The sequence below is a fragment of the Lepidochelys kempii genome, chromosome 4 (assembly GCF_965140285.1).
Source record: "Lepidochelys kempii isolate rLepKem1 chromosome 4, rLepKem1.hap1, whole genome shotgun sequence".
NCBI lineage: Eukaryota > Metazoa > Chordata > Testudines > Cheloniidae > Lepidochelys > Lepidochelys kempii.
The window spans coordinates 110,579,298-110,595,337 of NC_136383.1; the positions used below are offsets into that span (position 1 = coordinate 110,579,298).

The 16,040-nt window shown below is 37.5% G+C and overlaps 1 protein-coding gene across 10 annotated transcripts in view; it reads left to right on the top strand.

Annotated features, from left to right (window-relative positions):
- Window positions 1-16,040, top strand: part of LCORL (ligand dependent nuclear receptor corepressor like) — a 182,311-nt gene that overhangs the window by 161,880 nt on the left and 4,391 nt on the right. For 4 of the 10 annotated variants that reach the window (XM_073342415.2, XM_073342424.2, XM_073342421.2 and 1 more), the window contains one exon: window positions 1,630-5,395. The exons of 2 other annotated variants lie outside the window; for them this stretch is intronic. In XM_073342415.2, coding sequence (XP_073198516.2) covers window positions 1,630-1,802 — 173 coding nt within the window. In that variant the 3' untranslated portion in view covers window positions 1,803-5,395. 4 more of the 10 variants (XM_073342419.2, XM_073342418.2, XM_073342417.2 and 1 more) reach the window with 4 other exon arrangements.

Consider the following 16,040-nt stretch of genomic DNA (forward strand, 5'->3'; position numbering starts at 1 on the left):
AAATTATATTTATTTCTGAGTTTACTTTTTCTAATGACAACAATCTACAAAAAAACTGCAACATACTCTCATGTTAGTTCTGCTTAAGAGTAATTTTTACTGATAACTTTCCTCCTTTTTAGTTTGACATCTTTAGAAAATCTGATCACTATTTTAATATTGTTACATTATTTCATTTTAGACTTTGGTTACATTTTTTTTTTCTTTTCTGTTATTCATAGTGTCTGTCCCATAGCTGTTGGCATCCATAGAAAGATGTCAAAAAAAGCTCACTTTTAGCATCAAAAGAAGCACTGATCTCAAAGAGGCAAATTTTAGTCAGCCTCAACCTGGTGTTTAAGACCTGATTCTACAATTGCATCCATGCTTGTGGATTTTTGAACTGGTGCAGAACCTGTCTCTCCCTCTCTCTTTCCTCCCTCGCCCCTCTCCCCATACCCCAATGAATGCAGCTGCAAGATGGGGTTCTAATTTGCATGCATAACTGTTTTCTGGCACATTTCCTGCATCTGAAAGCTTCATGTATATGGAAGCATCATTATGTATGTGTATATTCTTTGGCTTGCATGTGGGTGTTATAGGGTATCAAGAACTACATCGCTTGCTAAGATTTTCTGTATATTAAATACTTTTATATAGATAAATAGATATTTTTGTCAACATTTTCAAGTATTTCCTCATATCCGACTGCGGAATACCTTGAGTATTCCTGAAGGAACTTTCTGATGTCCTCTATCTAGAAAACCTGAGAGAAAGGGCAAGATGTTGATATTGAAAAATTGTGGTTTCAATTTTTGTTGCAATCTGAGAGTTATATAACCATACACAGGTGGATACTATTGCATTCTTACAGGTCAAGACACTTTTGAAAAAGAAGGTGCCCCTGTGATCAAGTCTCAGTCTGACTGCAGAAGAGGACTGATCATACTCTCATATCACATTTTGTTCAAAAAATGGCAAATAGGAGATACTTTGAACTTTATATTATGCTTCTGGCACTTCGATTAGCTTGTGAAGTGGCTGCTGCAATGACATATTTGGATATGTTGAGGGCTTGGTTCCAATGTACTATGAATCTCTGTTCTTAAACTTTTTTTTTTTTTAAAAAAGGCAGTGTTGCATTAGACTTGTCTACACGAGCCAAGGATATCATATAAATACATTTTTAGTAAAGGATTTATGGTTCTTGCTAGAAAGGCGCTAACATGATTTCCCCTGTCAATATATTATAGACCTCACCTAGAGGCTTGGAGCTAGCTAAAGTATCCACATAGAGGCTCTGGAGATGGCTAAGCTAAAATAGAATAAATGATCATGTTATGATAAAACGTAACATGATATTGAGACGATGCCATGTGAGGAATTCACCATATGATGAATGGTCTAAAGATTTTCAGCTAGAGGTACTGAAAGAACTCTTAAAAATGAGATCAATTATAATTATTTGCAACATAGGGCACCTTTCTTCATCCTATTGTGAACTTTTTCATTTCTGCCTTACATTTTGGCAACGAACAGAGTCGACAGGGGCTTGGAGATTTTAGAACAACTCCCATCATAGGTATTTGAAAAGGTTTTACTAGCAATGTGTAAAATTACCAGTAGTTTGATTTATTTAATTATTTTCAGATTTGAGAGCCCTGTTTTCAAATGTCGATATCTTAATGGGGTACACTCAGCTCAGCACTTCGACAAAATGGGAATTTACAGTCCTAAATACTGACTTGGACGTCCAACTACAGGATTTGGACATGGAGCCCACATTTGAAAATTGGACTGTATTGTTCCAAGAATCTAATTGATTTCCATCTCTTGCTTTGTACAATCCCTTGCAATTTAAAACAATGTCTGCACTAACATATCAGGATAACAACAGCCAAGATTTTTCTCAAACTTCCCTTCTCATTCCAGAAAGATTCTTGGATTTTAAAAGTTATATTGAAGTCTGTCTATTTCTGTTTTGGTACTATAGTCCAGTTAACTCCATTGTACTAGGCATTTTACAAGCACATTGGAAGACATAATCCCTGCTCCAAAGAGCTAAGGACAAATAAATAAAATCTTAGAGAGTGCATTCAGCTTTTTAACACATGGAGAGGCTTATTCTATGCTCTAGGTGTGGAACAAGTGAGGCATATGTTTCTAGTATATGAGGTCACATTAAGTGCAAAATAATCTGCTGAAATCAGAGGAATACTAATGAAAGTAGTTGGACTCAGGATATTTCCACCTGTAGATTTTCAGAGCAAACACATGCAGTTCATTTCATGAACTGTAATTACCTAAGTCATTGGCACCCAACTGTTATCAGTCAAGGAGTCATTTTATCATTGAACAGAATCACAGAGATATAAAAGAATGTAACAAGTGAAAATAAAATTGTATATAACAGTTATTAAAATTAATAGCTACTTTCAATTAAATGCATGTTTCTTAAAGTTAAAATGTCAAGGACAAAATTTTAACTTAATTTATTTTGCTAGCAGTACAAATATACATGTAATAAATCCTGTGTGTGTGTGCATATGTGCATGCCTGTGCGTGAAATTGCAGTTTTTTTTCTTGGACAATTATTGAATCATAGGCTGTTGCTTATCCTCTCACTGGAGAGAGCCATGGGCTGAGTGTCACTGGCCAGGCACCATGTTAAATTTGGCTTATCAGTACTACAATAGTTCTTTTAAACAAAGAGGCTTAACTCTAAATACTTCCACTTATTTTGTCTGCTAGGATCTCTTTATATCTTGGTGTCTTGTTTTTTCATCCTTTGTATATAATTTACACTCAAAACATTCATTGATCATTTTAAATCTTATTTTTATTTCAGTTTTTCTTTTAGGATGGTCTCAATACCTTTTCTTTAACTGGTATACTAACATTTGATTTCCAAATATGGTAATCCAGACAGATTCACACTCATCTTCTCTCCTTCAGCTACAATTTGGGGATAATTACTGTTAGGTTTTTCAGGCTCCTTTAATGAACTAATAATGCTTTTTAGATGATGCACTAGAGAAGAAATGTATTTAAAATCACCTGAGCCCCAATTCACCAAAGCACTTAAGCATATGTTTAAACTATAAATATGTGAGTAATTCAATTGAAGTCAACAACACTATTCATGGGTTTAAGTGATTTGCTGAATTGGGCTTTGGAGAATGCTCCCAAATCCATTAATTGGAGAATCATTAAACTACGAGTGTAGATCTGTGTAAAATATTATTTTATAAGAAATTATTTTATATATTAATATATATATATATATTATTTTATAAGAAATGCAGGTAAGTACTGTATTGTTTTATCCAGCCATGGTTTAAAATCTTGATCCAGATAAATGACTAATTTGAAAAATGATTGATAAATAATCATCTAACAGAAATTCAGGAAGGTAAAAAGTTCTAACCTGGCAGATCTAAGAGGCATTTTTCAAGGGCAGGACTAGTAAAAATAAATATACAGTAGAACCTTGGAGTTATGAACACCTTGGGAATGGAGGTTGGTCGTAACTTTGAACAAAACATGGTTGTTTTGAAAGTTTATAACTGAGCGTTGACTTAATACAGCTTTGAAACTTTACTATGCAGAAAAAAAATGCTGCTTTCCCTTTATTTCTTTAGTATTTTATATTTAACAGTACAGTACTATGTTTGCTTTTTCGGGGGGGGGGAAGGGGGTCTCTGCTACTGTTGCTTGATTGTGTACTTGCAGTTCCAAATGAGCTGTGTGGTTGACTGGTCAGTTTGTAACTCTGGTGTTCGTAATTCTGAGGTTCTACTGTATAAATAAATAGCTTTATTAGAAAACTTGACATGATTCTGTTAGTTAAGCTGATCTAGAAGAACTTCATGGTGACAGAGAAATTGACCAGGGCTACATATCAAAATTGAAAGGAAAGAGCTGATAAAATTTACTCATTATCTTCTTTCACCATCAAAACTAATTCATGCCCTAGATATTGGGTTCATTTTCTACATGGTGTAGCTAAGGAGCAAAGTGTTAAAGTGACTTCCTAAAAGTTAATAGGAAGCTGCAGCAGGAATGGGAATAGAACCTTGATCTATGTTTGTTGACCCATACTTCATTTATTTAGACAACAGCCCGTCTTTTATACATGTTGGCTCAGCTCTCTGTAGTTAGGTCAACATTATAAAGAAGGTAAAGTTTGTAAAGTGTTTTGAGATTTTGAGATGAACAAACAGTGGGGCTCCAAATTTTTTGGACAGGGTAACTAAGAGATAGAGAGGTTCAAGATCTTACCTGGGAGGCACAATCAGCCTACTAGGTTAAGTATTGTCTATAAATCCAAGAAATCTGTGTTTTAAATCTTGTGATAGAACATTATGACTCCTAAACACTTTTAAGCCAATATTTGGAGAGAAGTTAAGCTGTGCGCCACATGCAAACATGACTAACTTGGCTACATAATGAATGTACATATATTAGGTGCAAATTAAATGAGACAGACCACAGAAGACCGTATTTCCTTAGCTGCCTACCACCAAGTAATCTGTTGCATTGTCTATTCTTTAAAATTTTTACAAACCTTGTCTTTATTTTCCCACACAAAAGAATGGGTGCGGGGAGATGGGAAAATGTCAAAAATCAGTTAAGGCTGTTAAGTGACACTGAGGTTGAATGTTGTTCGAAAAAAGTTGAGAGCCTCTGATCTAGACTAAGCTTAAACAAAATTTTAGACCAATACAAATATTTTATTTTTTAAACATTCTAATGGAAACTTTTTAACAAACATTGCTCAGCAATGTTTGCACCATTGCAGCTAATGTGTATGAACCTATCCAAGTGTTTTTATCAGAGGTAAAGATTTGGTTGTTTTCTTACATTGTATTTGATTTTTATGTGATTGTTTTTTTTCATTCCTCCACATAAACTGTATAACTGGGCAGTGATTTCATGCAATAAGCTGAGTGCCCTCAAATCCTAATCAAGGCCCTTCTCCTGCCATGAGTAGCACTCACATATGAACTGCTGCATTCACATGAAGCCCCTTAGACTTCAGTGGGGCTTCACCCAGGAGCAGCAGTCTGCATGTGTGCTATGCATTGTAGGATCAGGGCCTACATGTTTGCCTTCAGTGGGAACTGAGGGCCTTAAACACACTGTAGCATCTTACAGTATTGGGCCCATTGTGATCTGGAACAACTGCCTGTATTGAAATAATGGTGTGCTTATATATGAAATCTGGCAATGAAACTTCATATTTGTCATCAGTAGCCTGTAAGGTTTATTATCTGGCTATGAAAATGTTTTTAGGAGTTTTAAACAAGAACAGGTTGCAGTGGGGTAAGATTACCTCTAGAACCAAAGTTAAACATTTGAACAGACTAAAATAAATCCAAGAAGGAAGTCTCTACCTACTTAGGGAATTTCCAATGGACTATTTTAAAAAGGCAGATCCCTTCTCTTGAAACACTGCAGATGGAGCTCAGATTAAGGACACAAATCAACAAGACAATTAACATTGTCCATCATGATCCAGTGGCTGTAAATTGAGGCTACACAAATTCAGACTGGAAATAAGGCATAATTTTTTGACAGCAAGGGTTGTTAACCATTGGAACAATTTACAAAGGGTTGTGGTAGATTCTCCATCATTGACCATTTTAAATCGAGACTGAATGTATTTTTAAAATATCTGCTCTAGGAATTATTTTGGGGAAGTTTTATAGTTTGTGTTATACAGGAGGTCAGACTAGATGATCACAAGGATCCCCTTATGGCCTATTCTGTTGCCATGATATATGCAAATAGTTTTTAGCTGTGCAATATTGATGTGTGATAAAAGGAAGCAGATATCATTTCTGTGATGGTCAGTGGACAACTTTTAATAATATCCAGGCAAATCCTTACTCTGCAAGAAAAATAGACATTATAATGTGTTACACACAAGCTTCATTGCTCAGCTAACAATTAGAATTTAAATAAAATTCTTTCTCTTAATTGGCCAAAGTACAGTACCTTGCTACATTGTATGTGTTCTTCAGCGCCTCCTGTTCATATTCCTCTCATCTCAGTCCACCAGTTGTTATCCTGGATTACTTCAGTTTCCATAATTCCTCCATCTGTTGTTTCTTTTGCTGTTTTTCTTCATTAGATCATCAGCTCTTGGCTGACTGGCTTGGACATTTTCTTCATACTGGTCTTCACCAAGCACTGTTCACTTCCTGACTTCACTCTGAATACTTGATTACTGATCTCATCTCTTCTACTGCTGCTCACTCCCTGCACTACAACCTGTTGAATCCAATACTCCTTTCAGGACTATCAGACTCTGACCTCTGCAGCTTTCAGTCCCCTTATTCCCTTTCTGATCTCCATTCTGTATGATGGTCTCCACCTTCCCCCCCAACTTAATTCCTTCATTTTTCTCTCCCACTACTCTGTTTATCTCATCAAACCCCAGCCTCTTCTGAACCTTTATATCATCTTTCTACACTTTCAATCTTTTGCCACTGCGTGAAAATCCAGCGACAAAGTACATTTCCTGCACTCCAAATTCATTCTTCAACTTTGCACTGTTCCTTGTTAAACTCTGCTTTTTCATTCCATTCCTTAGGCATGAGAACTGTTTCCTTCTTCCCACAAGCAATATATTTCCAATCTTTCCTCAAAACACTGAGAAAGCCCTTTATAAATAGCCATTGCTAGTTTTTTAGCCACTTCCAGCTCATTGCAGGTCACTATATACCTTACAATTTGTTTGTAAAGCACTAAACATCATAAATACTAATTATGCAAAGGCATCGTGTGTAGTATTTTGTTTCTATGCTTCTAGGTCAGGTACTCTGAAAACTTTAGAATTCTAGAGGAGCTACTCTCCGTCTGCTCACCTTCCCAAGACTGTCAACAGGTGATGCATTCTGTACCTGCTGAGAAGGTGTAGCAACTCCAGTTTCCTCTCTTAATTTGTTTTCACTGTTGATGGAAGAAGAACTCCTTCTGACTACAATTGCATTGGTCACAAATTTAGCTAAAACTACTTATTGCTTTGAAGTATTTCTTGGGATTTATGTTCATGTATCCTAACGATATCTGTCTGGCCCAGTCTATCAAGTTTAAGAGAATATGACTATGGTGTGAGGCAACTACTGCCTCATTAAGCCTTAAGGTTACTTCCCTGTCTTGTTTCTTTTAGGTTTTGTGTGTCTCAAATATTTTTCCGTTTTTCTTTCAGGTTCAGCAGTTGAAACTTATCTGACTTACCCAGCTGAAATTAGCTACGTCTGTGCCTTACCACAAAACCCACACTATCTTGAGACTCAGTGCCTTGCCATAGTTTGTCTGATATGAGAGGCAGAGATGCCTTGAGGTGACTCCAGAAATCTCTTCAGTGGCAAGAGACTTAGGTCTTTTGTGCACATGAAAATTCCACCAGTTTAATTTAAAGGGGTTTTAAAACTAAATTAAACTAGTTCAAAACCCTGCATATATGCTCTTATTTCCATTTGAGGGGTTTGTTTCAGTTTGCTTAAACCTGTTCTAATCAATTTAAACTTAATCTATATAAAGGCAAGTTTATATTGATTTGACAATGTCTGCACAACCTTCTGTATTAGTTTAACTAAGGGCTTGTCTACATGGCAAGTTACTATGCAGCAAGCCAGGGTGCAAGCCTACAGTGAACCAGCTTGCTGTGCAATAATGTCCCATATGGACACTGCTACAGCATAGTGGAAGTCCTAGAGTGCAGCTTAGCACATCTACTGCTTCAAAGCTGGTGCGCTGAGATGGGCACCCGGGCTTGCCGCACAGTAACTCCCTATGCAGACAAGCCCTAAATCATTTTTGAATCACACTTGTAGTTAAACTGGTGCAACTTTGCATGTAAAGAGCCCTTTGTACTCATGGGCCCATTACTGAATAGCGTAATCGAATCTTACACATTTTTCCATTCAATTCTGTGCAGAAAATATGGGGGTGGAGTTGACAACCACTGTCACTTTGCAGCTTCATGCATAAAGTTATTTAGCACTCCCTATGTGATGTGATCTGTATGTTTCACATTGTAATGTGTGTAAATATGTATTCATACCATACATATGTTGTCATATGTGATTGTTCCTTTCATGGATTCTCTCACTTACAGACTGTTAGCCAGAGTGCTATTTTCACATATACCCAGAGAATTTAGTTGACTTCTTACCAGCACAGTCTGTATTTAGGCTTTTAAATTTCATAAGTGCTCAGTGCCCATTGACCTCACTTTTGAAAATCAAATCACTTATTTGGGATACTAATAAAGATTTAGGAGACTTACCTTCAGATACGTGTGTGGTAAAATCCTGGCAGTATCTAGGAATGTGTCGGTGATCTGCTATCCCTTTTCTCTAGAGAATTCCTGACCCAGGGTAGTCTTCCCCTGTCTCTGAGGTCTGCTTCTGATTCTGCATCTCTATCTTTCACTGCTATTTGTGTAAAAAGTGCACTTAGGGACATAGAAGTTTCAGCCAATGGAATGGTTGGTTTCAACCTTAATTACTCCACCTAACTATTCAGAAGTCTCAGTAAATTCACAAGCCACACGTGGACTGTTGCATCATATCTCTGAGTTAATCTCCATCCAGGTCATACTTGTTTCTTGACATTAGAGAGTAAATTATGAATTTAGATTAATCTAATTCAAGCTGCAGTATACAAAGTTGCATCCATCACAGTTGGAGAACCCGGCAGGAGAGTCAGGCCCTTTTGGATGGATCATCTCGTTCCACAAACAACAATGCACAGCATTGGCCTCTTGTGAAAACAAGCGTCCTGATCAAGATTCCAGTGTCTGAATCTCCTAATCATGTTTTGTCCTTTTTACCGTAGTTAAACCAATTTCTTAGTGCAATTGAGTAGAATAGGTGTAAGGTCTTGATTCTCTTACAGGATTCATATTTCCAAGGGAAACTCTCCTATATTCCCATCTGAACCACAAAAGACATTTCTTAGTAATTTACATATTCTTTAGGTTTCCACTAATACACAGAAATTAGTGAGTCTCTGTCCGACTCTGGTCATCTGTTTCATAAAACACATTCCATTGAAATCCCCAAATAAGGGATTCATTGTGTTCATTACTAAACTAATGAATGATTTCCCTTCAACGGCTAGGTGACTTGTAGGCTTCAGTTTCCAGAACCTCTTAATTCTGATGTCAGTGACTTCAACCACTGGAATGGAAACTTGAGACCACAATTATAATTTTTGTACCATTAGGGGAGACTACAGATTGGGTAATTATCCCAGTAAGATTTCCTTTCTTATTCATACCAATTTCAGCAATGGTTAAAGGGGCCTAAAATTTATATAAAACTAAAGCATACTAAAACTCTTGGAGTGTCCATTCAGCTTTGGTCCTTTTGACACTGCTTGAATTAATAAATTTCCACGAGAACAATGTAAAGATGAGGTCTGACCTTTGATCATGGTAATTCTTGATAAACTCCAACTTCACAGTTCTGAGGTGACTCTCTAGGTCAGTCTGCTTGAAATAGAATTTCTGCATTCTTTTACAAATCATTGCTGTCTAGGCTAACTCTCAGAATGTCTGGTTTGGGGGCACAGTCTGGCTGAGTGCCCAGTCTTGTGCCCCTACAAATTTTACTGACTACTGGACATCTCTTAAATAGTTGTTCTGCTCTGTTTTCTTTGCTTAGAAGTTTAAATTTAAACAGCAATGACTGCTTAAAAGCTACATATAACGGTTTCCTCTTGGCAAAAAGCTCTGGCTAATTGCTTGGTCTTTTATAGAACATCCTTGAAGCTTTTAAGTTTCTAAGAGCTGGGAACCTATTGCAGTTGGTACCTATATGGAGAAAAAAATTCCCGCAAATTGTGGTGGTGGTCTCTGAAATGATACATTTTAATAGACCCACCTTCACTCATGCACTTTCCCAGTAAAGTTGCAAATTGGTGCTTGCATTCTTTTATGCTGACACCTTTTGCTTGAAGATGAAATTGATGGTTAGCCAGCATTATGGTACGCCAGCATTATGGTACAACATGCCACCTTCTACCCTAGAATTTTATATCTCTAGGAATTCTGCCTGTCACAGACTCAAAGCATGAACACAGAGCGTTGATCTGTTACAACGTATACTTTCAGAAAACAGTTACTGGTAAGTAAATCTCTCTTCCTGACACATCCCTACGCCTTCCATGCCCCACAACTCCCCTCTTCTCTCTTTATGTCCTTAACCCATATTCCCAGCATCCCCATCTATCCAAGATCTCACCAATTTTTTCAAGACAAAAAAGATTTCCAATCTACTTTTTCTCCACTGCCCACTCTTTCCACCATTTCCTCCCACACAACAGCCTTAATTTCAGTCTTGTAAGATGGCTCTCTTAGTGTCAATCTCTAACCCTTCATTCTGTCTCCTCAGCTCCATCCATTCTCACCTCCGAACTTCTGTCTGTTTCTCTCGTTTAGCTATTTTCAAGCCTGATTTTGTATCCCCTGTTTTTAAAAAGCCTCCCTAGACCTTGCATTGCTTCTCCAACTACTCTCTCATCTCCTTATGCATGCCATCTGTTTCCAGGGCCCTTTACTTCTAATTCTTGTGGATCTCCTACAGTCTAACTCCTGACCTCTCCTTTTACCAAAATAGTTGCTCCGTATTATAGTAAGAAATCATTTGACAAGTATAATTGAAACGCATGTTGTTTTTTATAATTTTTTGTGTTGTGTTTAGAAGCTCCAACAAAAAGATTTTCAATTTTAGGTACAACTAAACAATGTGTCACATTTCTGCCCAGGCTGCCCTAACGCCAACATACAGGCATTATGTAATCTGTCCATATTTGAAGAGATGTTGAATCTGGTGCAGCTGTAGATTTAAAAGATTTATATTTCGTCCTCTATATTTTATAGTAAAAAGAGAGATTTTTGTCCAAGGTAATATTTTGTTATATGATCTAGGGTTCCACAAGACCCCATCCAGTATTTTTGAAATCCTCCGTAAAATCTTGAAATCAATGCTGCATGTCCCTGTGTTATTGGGAAAGAGGTTACAGTAAAGGATGCTAAATTTGTATTGCCTCCATGAAACACTAAATTGTATCACTAGCAATCCTGAGGGAAGGGGTTTGGGAAGGGAATGAATTGATGTCTACATGGAATTACTGTCCTGGGGACTTTTGATTTGACAAGAGAGTTTTAATGGAGTCAAAGTTGAGAGTTAGCCAGCATTATGAGAAAAGAGAGTTTTAATGGAGTCAAATAGTTGAAGAAAGAAAGAGAGTTTTAATGGAGTCAAATAGTTGAAGTAAAGGTGGTGATAACTGAAATGAATTGTGGTCACAATTCAGTGAACCGAGCCAGCACCACAAAAACACCCTCTATAACATCATAGTTTAAAAAGCAGCTCTTTTCTGGAAAATGGCTGGAAAAAATTGCACCTTTTTATTCAGGCCATCTAGTACTCTGTGTATATTCAGAGTAATATTTTCTTAGGTCCAGAAAGGACCATTATGTTCATCTAGTCTGACTTCTTGCATAACATGGGCCATATTATTTCATCCAGTAATTTCTCCATCAAGCCCATAACTTCTGGCTGAAGTAGAACACAATTTTTATTCTGGTTATGCTGACTCATTACATTTTTCCTGTTGACGCTGGGAGAGGGAGCCAAATTCTTTCCCAGCTCTCCCATAATCAGTGGCATTGTTCACAGATTTCCAATCCCAGGTTCTTTATTGTTGAATGATGTGTCAGACAGAAAAAACACAGGTTGACTAAGGCTATGTCTACACTACAGACCTTACAGTGGCACAGCTGTGCTGCTGTAAGGTCTCCTGTGTAGCTGCTCTATGCTGGTGGGAGAGAGGTCTCCCACTGGTATAATTAAACCACCCCAACAAGCGGTGGTAGCTATGTCGGCAGGAGATGCTCTCCTGCTGACAGTGCTGTCCCCATCAGCACTTTTGTCAGTGAAACTTATGTTGGTTAGGGGGTGTCTTTTCGCACCCCTGACTGAAAAAGTTTTGCCGAAAACAGTGTTAGTATAGACAAAGCCTTACAATGAGTTTGCAGTGAGAAAAAGACATTTTTATTTGTAAACTGACCAGATTTGGAAGTCATTGGCAGACAAAACCAGGGAACTCCACAATGCCATTTTTAGGGTCAGTTGCACAGGATAACTGCCCTATAATTTAACTGATGGTCTTTTCACAGTACATGCCTAGGACTGACCTAGTGTAAGGGGTTAAACTGCTACACTGCAATTCACCCAGCAGTTCTGTGGATATAGCTAGCCAGAAGACTTTTTTTTTTTTAAATAATAAATCCTCTAGTCTCCATACTGTAGGTGCCACTTCATCTGCTTCTCCTGAGGAATACAATTCACAACCACTAAAAAATAAGAACCTTTGGGAGCATTATTTTCTGGTGCCTCTGCCTCCCAGTCTAATCCCTTGGGTGGTGCAACCACACAGTGCTCTCTTGGGGCTTATGGTAAAGCCATGATTTAACCCTTTGAATTCTATAAATGCTTGTTTCTTTTGCTTTAGGTCATGAAAGGCCATAGGAATAGTCTGATTGCCCATAACAGACTTTTAATTACAGACGTTACAAGCAGAGGCAAGAGTGAGCATGATATGGTTACTTTACACTCCAAGAATATTTGAAATCTTTTAAATCATTGACTTGGAAATATTGTACTTCTCAGCAAATTATGTCTCTTATAATAAAGAGATCAACAGTATTCGTGCCACTACAGCTGGAGGGCAGGGTCTGGTTTGGGACAGCACAGTTTTAAAGAGGATAAGCAGCTTTTTAATTCTTAAGTCCTTTTAGTGTGGGTTTTTCTTGGCAAATTTTGTCCATTAAACACTGAAATCTAAAAAATTTAGGTATTTGTAAAGTCCAGTTTTTAATTGCTCGCTTCTTTTTCATAGGGCCTCTTAATCCTGTTGGACTGTCTTTGCTGGGACAATTTGCAAGCAGAACTGCTGCGTACTCCATGACCCAAATTCAAATACCACTTGATGGAAGCACCCAAGTCTAACTTCAAAACCCATGTATTTTCAAGATGAATGCATCTATCACCTAGTCCCTCATAATATGTACTACTGTTAATGCACCTGAAACAGACCTTATTGCAGAAATACTAAACATTCTGCATCAGAACTAGAAACTTAGTCTTTCTACAGGCTATAGTTTAAATTCAGCAAATTGCTACTGGTTTTGCTGTAAGGCAAAATGTTCTATAGTGTGTAAGGAAGACTCCTGAAATTGCAGTTTCATGCTGTGTGCCTGAGATTGCTGAAGTGAGCCATATCTTTCCTTATGTGGGGTTTTCTTGCATTGTGAATAGGAAATTAAGAGTTTTCAGTTGCAAAGCTTCCTTCAACTCATCCCTTTTGTGGGGCAGAGCTTGACCAGCCCTGGATCTGACAGGCTGCTTGGAACATAGAACTTGGCAGATCTCAGGGATTCAGTTGATAACAGAGCCATCTCTATATAGATGTCCTGTAATTGAGCACTGGTTCCTCTCCCCCTTCCCCACCAAGGCATGCAACAGTATGGTTCCAGAAGCTGCTGCTAGGGGATTTTCCTGAGGAGACTGCTGCTTATCACTCCTTGGAGAACATTAGGATGCTCAGAGTATAGAGCAGAAGAGCAAGTAAATTAAAGCTGACTGGGTTCAGCAAGCAAATGATTCCTGATTTCCCATTGAGTTGGTGGGGTCACCTTGGCCCAACCACACACAACTGCCAAGCTTTGTATTTGTGGAGCACCTATGGAGGGGTTTCCTGGGGTCAGGGAAAGCTGGAGATGAGGCCAGGGAGGCTGGAATCCCCGCTCTCATAAACAGACCATTAATTGACTCCATTGGAAGTGGAGAAAAGAAGTAGGCCCACTGTTAGGGTCATGGTGTAATCTGCAGCTCTGCTCTTCCCAGCAAAAGGTGTCTGTGTGGAAAGACCAAACAACAGTTGTAGATGTGAAACATTTATGCCGCCATTTCTATTACTTGGAACACATTTCATACTTGAGTGCAACACTGTATCTACTAAGCTTTGCTTGAAGAACAAAACATTTTTAAAAGCTGTAAAATGTACTGCATAATCACAGTGGTATTTAGGAAACAATTCTATTTTTGTGTTCATTGTAAATTTCATAATTCAAAATATATTTCACATAAATGTACCAAAATAATCAGGGAGCTGTGTTTTTAAAAATGTGTACTGTTAAATAGGTGCAGAAGTTCTCTGGTGATGCACAGGTAGTTATGAGATAAGTCAATCCACGTGAGCGGCAGAGCTAAAGGTAGATGATGGACTTGTTCTGGACAGCACAACAATCATACAGTAGAAAGAAATGGATTAGGGACTTACCGTATCTGTTTATAAAGTAAAAAAACGAGTAAAGATTTGTTTAGTCATGCCCTTCGAAAAAAGAAACAGCATTTATATTGTGTGTGTGAGACACACACACAATTAGGGCTGTCAAGCGATTAAAAAAATTAATCGTGATTAATCTCACTGTTGAACGATAATAGAATACCATTTATTTAAATATTTTGGGATGTTTTCTACATTTTCAAATATATTGATTTCAATTACAACACAGAATACAAAGTGTATAGTGCTCACTTTGTATTTATTTTTTATTACAAGTATTTGCACTGTAAAAAACCAAAATAGTATATTTCAGTTCACCCAATACAAGTACTGTAGTGCAATCTCTTTATCATGAAATTTGAACTTACAAGTGTAGAATTATGTACAAAAAAACCTGCATTCAAAAATAAAACAATGTAAAATTTTAGAGCCTGCAAGTCCACTCAGTCCTACTTCTTCTTCAGTCAATTGCTCAGACAAACAAGTTTGTTTACATTTGCAGGAGATAATGCTGCCCGCTTCTTGCTTACAGTGTCACCTGAAAGTGAGAACAGGCTTTCACATGGCAATGTTGTAGCCAGTGTCGCAAGATATTTACGTGCCACATCCGCTAAAGGGGTTCATATGTCCCTTCGTGTGTCAACCACCATTCCAGAAGACGTGTCAATGCTGATGACGAGTTCTGCTCGATAATGATCAAAAGCAGTGCAGATCGACGCATTTTCATTTCATCATCTGAGTAAGATGCCACCAGCAGAAGGTTGATTTTCTTTGTTGGTGGTTCGGGTTCTGTAGTTCCCATATTGGAGTGTTGCTCTTTTAAGACATCTGAAAGCATGCTCCACACCTCATCCCTCTAAGATTTTGGAAGAAACTTCAGATTCTCAAACCTTGGGTCGAGTGCTGTAGCTATCCTTAGAAATCTCACATTGGTACCTTCTTTGCATTTTGTCAAATCTGCTATGAAAGTGTTCTTAAAATGAACATGTGCTGGGTCATGATCTGAGACATGAAATATATGGCATAATGTAGGTAAAACAGAACAGGAGACATACACTTCTCCTGCAAGGAGTTCAGTCACAAATTTAACACATTATTTTTTAACCAGAATCCTCGGCATGGAAGCATGTCCTCTGGAATGGTGCCTGAAGCATGAAGGGGCATATGAATGTTTAGCATATCTGGCACATAAATATCTTGCAACACTGGCTACAAAAGTGCCATTTGAATGCCTGTTTTCACTTTCAGGTGACATTGTAAATAAGCGGGCAACACTATCTCCCATAAATGTAAACAAACTTGTTTATCTTAGCAAGTGGCTGAACAAGAAGTAGGACTGGGTGGACTTGTAGGCTAAAGTGTTACATTGGTTTGTTTTTGAGTGCAGTTATGTAACAAAAAAAATTCTACATTTGTAAGTTACACTTTCAGGATAAAGAGATTGCACTACATTACTTGTATGAGGTGAATTGAAAAATATTTTCCTTTATTTTACAGTGCAAATATTTGTAATAAATATAAATGAGCACTGTAACCATACATTCTGTTTTGTAATAGAAATCAATATATTTAAAAATGTAGAAGACAATCCAAAAATATTTAATACATCAAGTGGTATTCTATTGTTTAACAGTGTGATTAATCACAATTTTTTTAATCTCAGTTAATTTTTTGAGTTAGTCGTGTGAGTT